This window comes from Pholis gunnellus (assembly GCF_910591455.1).
Source record: "Pholis gunnellus genome assembly, chromosome: 2".
Classification (NCBI taxonomy): domain Eukaryota; kingdom Metazoa; phylum Chordata; class Actinopteri; order Perciformes; family Pholidae; genus Pholis; species Pholis gunnellus.
In genome coordinates, this window is record NC_136536.1 from 26,501,172 (window position 1) to 26,513,296 (window position 12,125).

A 12,125-nucleotide genomic window follows, 5' to 3' on the forward strand; every position below is an offset into this window, starting at 1 on the left:
TTGTTAAGAATAGTGTTGAAGTGTTCTTTAATATTTTACAAAACAAAGAAAAGCACTTTTAGACACTGGCTAGAAATCTGTGTCGGAATTGTTTGCGGCAGTGAAGAAAATGTCTGACTGCTTATAGGCTGATTCAGTTTATGATGAAAGGCTATTCTTTTATGAATTTAGATTTTTTTTCCATCTCATTTGGCTCTGTTGCTAGCAGCTGTAAGTGTGTTGCATATTAGGTAATGTAGACATTGCAAGCATCCCTGTTGTAAGGCTGTACTGAACCTTTGTTTTCTACATTCAAAGCATCTGTTGAGGTATTTGAATGAATTTTGGAATGTCTGTTGTCATATTTTATGATTTCATAAACTCCAACAAATATAGATTAAAGCAGAATTCTTCATTAGATAAAAACATGTTGTGAATGATTCCGTCTATATTTTTTGTTATACTTTTAGACTTTACAACACTCTGGAGTTGAATGTTGGGAAGGTATAGCAGTGAACATATTCTAAATATAGTGATCACATACACATCACAGCAGTACATTACTTTGCTCCTGTGCTGGTTCTCTGTTTCTCTAAACTACATCTACTGTAGTAACACACTTGAGTATGGAGAAGAACCTCATACAGCCTAACTTCTAAACATCTGAACTATCCCTTTAAGTTGCAGTGGTTTACGAGGAATGCCTTCAGCTGGATATTGATTACAGGATTTGTGGCAGGCAGGACATCTAGGATAAACTAGCATTACAAACGTTGCAACCAACACACTCTTAGCTCTGTGTTTAGTGGAAAATTGTGAGTGAGGGATGCTACATGGACTGAAGTTCCTTGATGCTGTTTTTATCCACAGAAGCTTCGTGATTGGGTCCTGGTTGCGCCACACATTTTCTAATTCACTCTGACTGCTGTTTTATTTCCCTCCAATCCCTTGCCATCTTTTTTACCCTTTCCCTCCCCTACACATCCCCTACCTACCCCACCCCTCAGGCGCTGGAAGGAGCTCCATCAGACCAGCTCTTGCAGCAGAGCCAAATGCCCTCGTACTACGCTCAACAGCCCTGGGTACCTAAAACCTCTGCCTCCAGCCTCTCTCATCCCTCTCGGCTCAGTTTTTGTCTTCCTTCCTGTCCTCCATGTCATCATACATGGCCTCCTTTCATCAGCCTGCATCAGTGTCTGCTGTCTCTCTTTGCAGGTGTTTTTACTTCTGAGGGGACCTTTTCTCTCTCCATCTCATAAACAGGATTCCTTAAACACATGGACAGTGCAACAGAGCTGTACAATAAAAAAATCATAAAACAATTGATATGTTGCCACTCCAAACGTGTGCACACAGATTTTATTCAGCAACATGGGAAATATTTTTCCTTGCAATTTAGGAATGAAACATTTTGCATCAATCATTATGCAACCCATCTGTTGAGCAGTGCTCCATGTCAGCTCGCTTGGAAGACAAAAGCCATTTTGAGAGCGATCAATGTGGACATGTCAGCCGCTCCACATTTTACAAAATGGCCAACTGTGCTTTGTCATCCTCCTTTGACCTAGCGATGTTTTTGTCATCTCATCCTCTCGCAGCTTTGTGTCGGTGTCATCATCCTGACCATGATCACCATTGTCACCTCCATCGTCAATCATTTCATCTCATGATTGTCTCATCCCATTCTGTGTGTTGGTGTTAGGGAACCTTTACCCCCCCCTGTCCTGCGATGTGTTGATTGCTACTGCGATGTTACTGTAACCACACCCGTCTCAACAACCTCTCCACAAACTGCATATCTGACATCTGCCCTCTTGTCTCCTAGGCAACAGACAGACCGATGGGAATGAATGGTCTGGATGTGGCGGGGCTGAGGCCGTTTGACCTCGTCATCCCGTTCACCATCCAGAAGGGAGAGATCACAGGTAGGTCTGAACTATAGTGAGCATGCCATCTTTAGCAATGCTCACTGCGTCTCACTGTGCGCTGTGTTTCTGTCCTCTGATGAAGGTGAGGTCCGGATGCCATCGGGCAAGGTGGCCAAGCCTGACATCACAGACAACAAGGATGGCACTGTGACTGTCAAGTACGCTCCCACTGAGGCCGGTCTGCACGAGATGGACATCAAATACGACGGCATCCACATCCCTGGTACAACTTAACATCAGACTGTTTGCAAAACAGGAATTAGTAGCGTTGAACGTGCTTGAGAAATCCTTCTACTTCTCTCTGTTGTCATTCACAGGAAGTCCCTTACAGTTCTATGTGGACTACATGAACAGTGGTAATGTCAGTGCCTACGGCCCTGGCCTCATCCACGGGACCGTCAACAAGCCAGCAGTCTTCACTGTCAACACTAAAGATGCCGGGGAGGGTACGTACACGTACTGTAGCAGCAGCTTGTATAGAAATGGAGTAGTCCTGACTGGACCAATAAATGTTTAACCATTGAACACATTATCTTTTAATGTATGATTTATTTTGATCAGATCAAACTGTATTTATTTATTTATGATTATTAATATATACATGCGTCTATTTTATTTTTGAAAAGCTAAAAACATGTGCATTACAAAGACAAACCAATACTAGCATATTGGGGAAATGCAATCCCACTAAACACCGTCTGCTCACATCGTGTCCTTGTAGGGGGTCTGTCTCTGGCCATCGAGGGTCCATCCAAGGCAGACATCAGCTGTGTTGACAACCAGGATGGGACCTGCACCGTGTCCTACCTGCCTGTCCTGCCCGGAGACTACAGCATCCTGGTCAAATACAATGACAAGCACATCCCCGGCAGCCCCTTCTCTGCTAGGATCACTGGTAAGATCACCTGTTCTCAGATCTTCAATTATGAACTGGAAAGACGAAGTCCACCACATCCTCGACATTTTCACATTCACCAGATCTCTTTGTAGCAACTTGAAAAATGAATAAAACTTTAAAACGTGTTAGCTCTGGCCACATGCTTCAAACAAACGCTAGGCAGCATTTCACTTCTATACTTCTATACTAGTCCCTACAATCTGTTTACAGCCTCACAGTGTATGTCTCTGCCAACCAGTCATGCTGTAGTTTACATCCAAGTCTCTCCAAAGTGTCATCACCTTATCATTTTATCATAATAGAGATTGGTGTGAAATTGTTATAACAAGCATATGAATTGTTGAGTTATGGCCTAAAATGTGTTTTGTGATGGTCACAGCCAGATTTAATCACCCAAAATGGAAGCAATCCACTCAAGGCGTTCCAGAGATATCTGATCACAAGAATGAAGAATCACAGACAACCCAAAAACAAGAATACGTCAAATTCGGTCCAGATCTTACACATTGCACCTTTTAAACTAATGCCTGCACTCATGGAAGCCCAAAAGAAGAACTCCATATGGTTCCAAAGCTGGGGTCATGCTTTAACTCCTTTTGTTAGGCCCACTAGTTTTCCAAATATTGTTACCAATTTAAAAAAATCAGTTGCAGTGCCACAGAAAAAGTTTGTGATCCGCTATAATATACTAGCTTCTCTCCTGAGCGTGCCTGTCACTGCTGTGTGTCCCCAGGTGATGACTCCTTGAGGATGTCCCATCTGAAGGTGGGCTCATCCACAGACATCCCGCTGGACATCGGGGAGTTTGACCTCAGCCAGCTGACCGCCTCCCTGACCACGCCCTCGGGCCGCGAGGAGCCCTGCCTGCTGAAGATGCTGCGTAACGGCCATGTTGGTGAGTGTGTGTTCTTGTTGAAGAAGAGTCTGCTGTCATGCTTCTTTATCCTTGTCTTAACCCTCCGCCTGCTGTTTTTTATGCATCTGTCTGTCGCAGGCATCTCGTTTGTTCCGAAGGAGATCGGAGAGCACTTTGTGAACATCAAGAAGAACGGTCGCCATATTCCCAGCAGCCCCATCTCTGTCATGATCAACCAATCGGAGTTCGGCGATGCCAGCCGTGTGCGTGTGAGTGGACAGGGCCTGAACGAAGCCCGGACCTTTGAGCCCGCTGAGTTCATCATCGACACTCGTGAAGCAGGTACACGCTGGTTAAGAAAATAATTCTACATTACTTTTTTAGTTATCCAGATTTTATATTTATTCACGCTTTCTCGTGTTTCTTCCAAACACGCAGGCTATGGCGGCCTGAGCCTGTCCATTGAGGGGCCCAGTAAAGTGGACATCAACACTGAGGACCAGGAGGACGGCACCTGTAAGGTCACCTACTGCCCCACTGAACCAGGAAATTACATCATCAACATCAAGTTCGCTGACCAACATGTTCCAGGTGCTTACTTAAAGACGGACAGGGATTATGCTGCAATACATTTCAAATCGGAAGTTCATAGTTTCGAGTCTGTATTCACGACTTCTGATCAAAATGTGTCCCAGTATGGACATCCGGAGCAAACTGATGTTAGTATGGCAAGTCCAAACCATCTTTAAATGAACAACTAGTGAGTCCAGATAGGAGATATTTCTCATGCAACAAGGCATCATCTCAAAGTTCAGGACCTACCATAAATAGCAATATGACTCTAAATTTTGAAAATCTAATTTCAGCCATTTTTAAGGATCCGTGGGGGAACCCTGTTAGAAAAGACAGGAAGAGTGAGCTATAGTTCTGCATGCTTGCAGAGGCTTCTGTCAAACACAAATCAACTGAATGGAAATGTATAATGAAAGTATGTGTATATGTATGCGCGTGTGTGTATGTATACATGTATGTATACATGTATATATGAATAATGGATTTCAGCATTACAGAGCACAGCGATGTTGTACTGAATTACTTAACTAAGTGTGTGTGTGTGTGTGTGTGTGTGTGTGTGTGTGTGTGTGTGTGTGTGTGTGTGTGTGTGTGTGTGTGTGTGTGTGTGCAGGGAGTGCATTCACGGTGAAGGTAACAGGGGAGGGCAGGATGAAGGAGAGTATCACCAGGAAGAGGAGAGCCGCATCAGTCGCCAACGTCGGCAGCCAGTGTGACCTCAGCCTCAAGATCCCAGGTAATTCTGATTACTCACAACGTGTAGGCGGAGTAGCAAAAAAACTGATTTGGACACAATTAAAAATCTCCATTTCACAGCATCGCCAAAATTATGCAGGAAACCGCAGTTCTCAGCCGAGTCCACTTCCGGGTTCTGCTGCTACAGTGTTTCTCGGTCTGATATGACCACTAGCTTATGGTTTAGCTAGTGTCCGCAAACTTTAGAGAGATATTTCTTTGTAACTGACTTGTCTAATTCTTCTACAATGTTCCATTGTCATATCAAATGTACAAGGTATATCGTCTCACTGCATGTGTGTTTTCAATGACCCAAACTTCTGACCGGCTGTCTTTCCAGAGATCAGCATAGCGGACATGACAGCCCAGGTGACGAGCCCGTCTGGCCAGGTTCACAAGGCCGACATCATGGAGGGAGAGAACAACACCTACTGCATTCGTTTCGTCCCCACCGAGACTGGTGTGCACACCGTGTGTGTGAAATACAACGGCGTACACGTGCCTGGCAGCCCGTTCCAGTTTACCGTCGGCCCCCTGGGAGAGGGCGGGGCTCACAAGGTCCGTGCCGGAGGGCCAGGCCTGGAGAGAGCAGAAGCCGGAGTGCCAGGTTTGTGTGGGGGCTGGATTAGTAGTCTGTGTGTGTTCTTCTACACAGCCTACCTGACTCATGTTTTGCCTATGTGTTGTGTGTAGCTGAGTTCAGCATCTGGACGAGGGAGGCTGGCGCCGGAGGTCTCAGTATTGCTGTGGAGGGACCGAGCAAGGCTGAGATTGCCTTTGAGGACCGCAAGGACGGGTCCAGTGGCGTGTCCTACATCGTGCAGGAGCCCGGTGAGATAAGAGACAGGAGGAGCTTTATGCATGGATGAGAATTAAGTGGAAAAAAGAACACATCTAGTCAATTTCTCTTCTTCACATTCTCTTTTACTCTTTTTTTTTTTTCTATAAATGTTTGTTTTATGTGTGCTGAGGAGGACTGCCACTGTTTTGGTGTTGGTGTGACTGTTTTAGTTTCTGACTTGAAGCCCGTTCTCCTGTAGGAGACTACGAGGTGTCGATCCGCTTCAACGATGAGCACATCCCCGACAGCCCCTTCATCGTCCCCGTGGCCTCGCCGTCCGATGACGCCCGTCGCCTCACTGTTGCCAGTCTTCAGGTGAGGCTCTGAGACATACACACATCCGTGTGCACACACGCCAGGCCACAGCACACCGCCTACAATGCAGCAGCAGCAATAGATGTATTTTCTGCGTTCATAGTGTGGAGTTGGTAACACTTTTACAGGTTGTAAGAGTTTCAAGTTAAGTATAAAACAGAGCAGTGGATGTTGTAGCAGGCCAAGGTGGTTGTGGTTGCGTAAGAGCTGCTGCTGCATTGTTAGGCAGTGCAAGGGCTTCTGGGACACTAGAGGACTGTGTGTGTTTCTCGTGCCTCATTCTAAAGGCTGCCAACAGCCTCCCACCTCTAAAAGTGATACGGGGCGCTAAAGGGTTAAAGAGGTCTGACATGGGCTATTTTTACTCTGTCTCTCTCCTCACTTACTCAGACACATGGAATACTGTGGAAACACTCTTCTGACTATCTCATGTTAATTTACCATGAGTATTTCTATCTGGCATGACTTTTCATCTACAACGCTGACTTTCACACATTTGCATGTATCTTCACCTGCATGCAGACCCCCCCCCCCCCCCCCCCCCCATGAACTGGCTCCTTCTCACAAAAGAAAAGTCACTTTTTCTCTCTCCGTTCTTTCTTTTTGCTCAGTCTGCCTTTTCACTGTACAGCCCTCCTCTTTAGCCTTGTTAGCAACCTCCAGGTAAGGTAAATAGTAGCACATGTAGTTTGAATATGATACTGTGGTGATCACGATGCTTTTAAGTGGACCATATGAAGTAACTATGAAGTAAAGTGTTCAGCAGGAGGGAGGGGGGATAGTCATTTGGCTGGTGTTAAATAATGGTGATGCAGTGTTGAGTGTGAGTATGTGTTGTCGAGCAGGAGTCGGGTTTGAAGGTGAACCAGCCGGCGTCGTTTGCCGTCAGCCTGAACGGAGCGAAGGGGGTGATCGACGCCAAGGTCCACAGCCCATCTGGGGCTCTGGAGGAGTGCTGCGTCACTGAGATAGACCAAGGTAACCACGGGGATGGTGTCCAGAGTCATCGAAACGCCCTCAGAGTGCGCACACTGAAGTGATCTTCGATGTGTTGCTGGACATGAGAACCCGTTTTTATGTGCCTTGTCTCTCCCCTCCTCTCTGTTTGTCTAGATAAGTATGCAGTTAGGTTCATCCCCAGAGAGAACGGCCTCTATCTGATTGACGTGAAGTTCAATGGAAGTCACATCCCTGGTAGTCCATTTAAGATCCGAGTTGGAGAAACGGGCCAGGCTGGAGACCCTGGGATGGTGTCGGCCTACGGGGCTGGACTGGAGGGAGGCACCACAGGTAACTCACTGCCCCTCTCAGAACAGTCTTGTACCCAGTTCCTACTAAACCTTACATTTGTTCCCATCCTCTCCTCAATCCTCCTCTTGTTTGCCCCCAGGAACTGCGTGTGAATTTGTGGTGAACACAAGCAAAGCGGGTCCTGGCGCTTTAGCCGTGACCATCGACGGGCCCTCCAAGGTGAAGATGGACTGTGTGGAGTGCCCCGAGGGCTATAGGGTCACATACACCCCAATGGCTCCTGGCAATTATATGATTTCCATCAAATATGGCGGTCCCTACCACATCGTCGGAAGCCCCTTCAAAGCCAAGATCACTGGTGAGAAAAGTCTTTATTTCTTTAGGCAAACAAGATAAAAACTGAATGTAAATCCCTCTGAGATCAACTTACACCATCACCTCCATCTCCCAGGTTCCAAGCTGGTGTCCAGCCACAGTATGCACGAGACGTCTTCTGTCATGGTCGACCCTGTGACCCGGGCCATCAGCTGTTCTCAGCAGGCAGCTCCCACCAAGTCAGATGCCAGCAAGGTCATGGCCAAGGGCCAGGGCCTGACCAAGGCCTTCGTTGGTCAGAAGAACAGCTTCAGTGTCGACTGCAGCAAAGCAGGTGTGTGTGATTGTGAAGTTAAGAAGTGTGTTTTGTTCTCTGCTTTTTTACCAAGAAATATTTCTGGCCAAGTGAGGGAGTTCCAGGTTGCCCCCAGAAAAATGTATTATCACTTATTAATTCACTACAGAAGTGAGCCCGATGTGAGTAAAAGTCACAAGAGTGACCATTCTGATCATAGATTTCACTTCCTTCGTGGTTATCTCCTCAGCTGTAGCTGACCACTATAGAATACTTCTTATCAAATGGGGGTCTGTGACCAAATGTATATAAATTTACACAAAAAAGGTTGAGAACCACTGAATTAGAGCTCAGAATACGTTTGATTTGAATGCATATAAGTTGGGAAGTAACTTTTTCTGGAAGAAGTAAAAATGTCATTCAGTTTTCCCACAGACAATGTGATGCGACTCCCAGGTGAAGCACTTCTATGGCTTGACTCAACATGAAAGTCATCAGTCCTAAATATCAATAACTGTTAAAAAGCCGAAGGTTCAAGTCTTTGAACATTTCAGTTACCTATGTCTCCCAAAATGCATTATGGGTAGAAACGTCCAAGATTCAAATTCTATCACGCTCGTCACTAACGGCAGGCAGAAGTTAAAGAACAACTTACTCTGCAGCTTAAGTCAGTTTACTTTGACTTTTATTGTCAATTGTGGATGAATTCAACAATTCGACTGTGACAATGAAGCATTTTGAATCACATACCGTTCTGATTTGTTCCTCTGACTGACTTCATCGCTGAGGCAACGCTGGCTGAGGCTCATGGTTATTATGATGTTAAACATAGAAGAGTTGAATCTCCCTCAATTATCCTTCCCGGCTCCCTTACAGTCAAGATGGGGGCAAAGATAACAAAAACAGGGAGTTGTTCATCTCGTATTGTGCCTAGATTTTAATGGATCATAATAATACCCATATTGGGTATAGAATGAATCTGCAGATGCTCCGGTTCAAAATGAGACCAAACATTTCTATATTTGTCAGTTTTTGAGCCACAACTTGGCCTGCTACAAACTAGGCAAGGCTTTTTTTAGCCTAGCTGATTGCTGGAAATGTCTTTTGGTACTGAAGCAGTTGTTAATCTGACATACCGGCCAGTTCAGAGGAGTGAATAGTCAGCACTCAATGACGGTGTAAACAATCAATGGAATAGTGAATCACCTCAACCACGAGAGGTCCTTGAGCATGCAGTCATAAACGACCACAAAATATGAGGCTGATGGGTCCAGTAGAACGCGAGATGAGCTGTGGACAAACGGACGGATACACATGCATGATCTCCCAACAGGCCTCTGCCTGGCGGGGATAATAGTTGAAACTGGTGGCCATAATGTGCTCTGTGTCCATCCACAGGTCGTAACATGCTCCTGGTCGGTGTGGATGGTCCCAAGGTGCCCTGTGAGGAGATCCTAGTGAAACATTTGGGCAACCGCTTGTACAACGTCAGCTACCAGCTCAAAGAGAAGGGAGAGTACATCCTGGTGGTCAAGTGGGGAGAGGAGCACATCCCTGGCAGCCCCTACCACATTACTGTCTAAACCCAGCTCCACCATCACAAACCTAAACCACTGTTTAACGCAACTGAAATTCTATCTAGAGTCTAACCGATCATTGTTTACAACTGCAAGTCCCTCCTGTGTTACAAATTAGGATTTCTGGCTTTTATTTGTGTCATATAACTATTTAACCAAGTAGAAAACAAAGTTTTGCAACAGTATTCACTAGGGCTGCAACTAACGATTATTTTAATAATCGATTAATCTGTCGATTATTTGTTCGATTAATCGATGAATCGGATAAAAAAAAAAAACCATTAATTTCCAACCCTGAACTGACAGTGCACATTCACAGAGCAACACATCTTCACAAAGTGTACAAACAGGTTGCTTGAACATCCCTGAGCTGTTAAAAAAATAAATGGACTAATATCTGGAATGGGGTTCAGCGGGTTTACCCACGCCTCTCAGTGAAGGGTAGACACGCGCTGATCCACTCAGTGAACAGCTTTCAGGCCGATAAGCCACGCCCCCTCTCCGGCGCGTCCAGCGCGATGCACGCGAATGAACACAAATACTCCCCCCGCGTTCATCGCGTTTGGTGGTCACACCAAGGTGTGTGAACACCAAACGCGGTGAAGAGGTCCCCGGCGATCGTGACCAAACGCGAGGTCCCCGGCGGCGGCGGCGGCGGCGGCGCGAATGACGCGAAAATAATACAAATCGCGTAAATCAACTTCCGGTGTTGTCATGGCAACGTTTATACGCCGGTCAGCGTCAGCTACAGAACCGGAGTCCTGTTCCATTATTCCAGCTGCTGTGAACATCTCCGCCACTTATTGAGTGGCGTAATAATCGCCGACACAACGAATCGATAATGAAATTCGTTGCCAACTCTTTTAATAATCGATTTTTATCGATTTTATCGATTCGTTGTTGCAGCCCTAGTATTCACCCTCGGCCAGATTTCTGTGTTTTACCCTCAAGTTAATATTTTAGTCCAGAATCTCCCAAAGATGAATGCATGGACACATAATGCTCGCTTTCTGGTCAATAGCTCCGTTCCTTGTTTTGTTCTTCTGCCTAATCGCATCCTTCAGTCAATTTAGGGAGAAAAAAGATGCACCTTTTTTTTACATTTTCAGTCATGGGCATGAGTGGTCATTAGCAGATGTGTCTGAAATAGTGTACAGTGATAGCGTAGCGTAGCCCAGCATTGGATGGAAGGTTACTGTTTACACTGGAGGAGCTTCTCTCACATAAACGATGCATTCAGTTTTATATGAACAATCACAAGACTTGAACCGAAGAGTGTCCCAAGTAATGTGCCTTCACTTTGACGTAAGGTCTTTAATTATCCGTATAAAAGTGAGATGAACTGTTGCTTATAACTACGAGTGCGCAGCACTGGTTCAGCCCACTTCAGCATGTGGTTTTCATGACGCTCTTTATCCAACCCGGCTGTTTGACCTGCTGCTAGTGTGATCCAGTTTTAGGCACCGCTGTTCCCTAAAGCCGTGATAAAGGATTCGAGATGTGAGCAGGAGAAAGACACATTTCACAGTAGCTTACAGGTGGTTTGTCACACGTGCTCTCTCAACACCGCTGCTGTTTTAATGGGACACAACATGTGATCTGCATGTTCTTTAGGTTGTAAAACTCTTTTGCCACAGAAAGCGTCCGATTGAGAAGAACATCAAAGGTGACGTGTGATGCGATTTGAGTATGGAGCTTTCTCATATACATTAAAAGGTTTTTAAAAAGGGAAGTTTCTAACTTTGTGCTGGACAGAAGGGCTGAAGATGATGTGGGTTTTGTCACGTCCTGAAAAAAAATCCTGATTGACCATAAAAGAAAAGAGAACAGCTGTTGCTTTGTTTTCTGCTCAGTGTTTGTATCTCGCCCCCGTCAGCCGCCACTCACCCCCCTCCCTTTTTCCTTCCAGCTCGCTTTGTGCATAGTCTATCTTTCAGAACAAAAAAATGAATCTTGTCCTAAATAATAAAAGGCTTTAAAGTGTTTGTAAGACAGTATTTTGATACACAATAAAGTTGTCTAAGTATTTTTCTGTCAGTTTGTTTTGTGTCCTTTAAACCTTGTCCGGTTCACATGGAATGAAGATTCTAAATCATGACGAATACTAAACCGGTGAAACATGAATTCAATCCCTTGTGTTTTTATCTAAATGTGAAGGTTATTCCTCTCATCAGTAACTTTGACGGCGCACAGAGTTCAGCTCTGCAGTGCTGTTAAGCTGCAAGCACAGAGGTCTCCAGTGAGTGGAACATGTGTAGATTACAGTGAACCACATTACTGGAGTCAGCAGCCAACGCCCTTCCTGGAAAAGTCCAACTCCTTATTAGGCCTGACTCCCGTTCCTCCTCCAGAGGGCGCTGCAGCAGAGGGATCCTCTAGACTTGATGACGTCGTTTATGTAGAGCTTTGAACAACAGAAGCCTTTTGTTTAAATGACATCATTAGACCAACATTCTAAAAGCCTCGGGAAGAAACTTTTGAGATTTTTTTTCATCGGATGAGTAATGATTAGTCTCATTATTAATCCAGGGTTTTTCATAAGAGTAATATTAATAAATGTCT

General features: G+C 45.3%; 1 protein-coding gene across 2 annotated transcripts in view; it reads left to right on the forward strand.

The window, feature by feature from the left end:
* The window catches only part of flna (filamin A, alpha (actin binding protein 280)), a 53,144-nt gene extending 41,555 nt beyond the window's left edge, over positions 1-11,589 (forward strand). For both annotated transcript variants that reach the window (XM_079171492.1, XM_079171493.1), the window contains 17 exons: positions 987-1,061; positions 1,805-1,904; positions 1,990-2,130; positions 2,225-2,353; positions 2,629-2,802; positions 3,539-3,700; positions 3,800-4,003; positions 4,100-4,252; positions 4,848-4,970; positions 5,310-5,576; positions 5,663-5,800; positions 6,010-6,125; positions 6,971-7,103; positions 7,239-7,415; positions 7,516-7,734; positions 7,828-8,025; positions 9,385-11,589. In XM_079171492.1, the coding sequence (XP_079027618.1) occupies positions 987-1,061; positions 1,805-1,904; positions 1,990-2,130; positions 2,225-2,353; positions 2,629-2,802; positions 3,539-3,700; positions 3,800-4,003; positions 4,100-4,252; positions 4,848-4,970; positions 5,310-5,576; positions 5,663-5,800; positions 6,010-6,125; positions 6,971-7,103; positions 7,239-7,415; positions 7,516-7,734; positions 7,828-8,025; positions 9,385-9,569 (2,694 nt within the window). In that variant the 3' untranslated portion in view covers positions 9,570-11,589. The remainder of the gene's footprint in view (positions 1-986; positions 1,062-1,804; positions 1,905-1,989; positions 2,131-2,224; positions 2,354-2,628; positions 2,803-3,538; positions 3,701-3,799; positions 4,004-4,099; positions 4,253-4,847; positions 4,971-5,309; positions 5,577-5,662; positions 5,801-6,009; positions 6,126-6,970; positions 7,104-7,238; positions 7,416-7,515; positions 7,735-7,827; positions 8,026-9,384) is intronic.
* Positions 11,590-12,125: the final 536 nt, after the last annotated feature.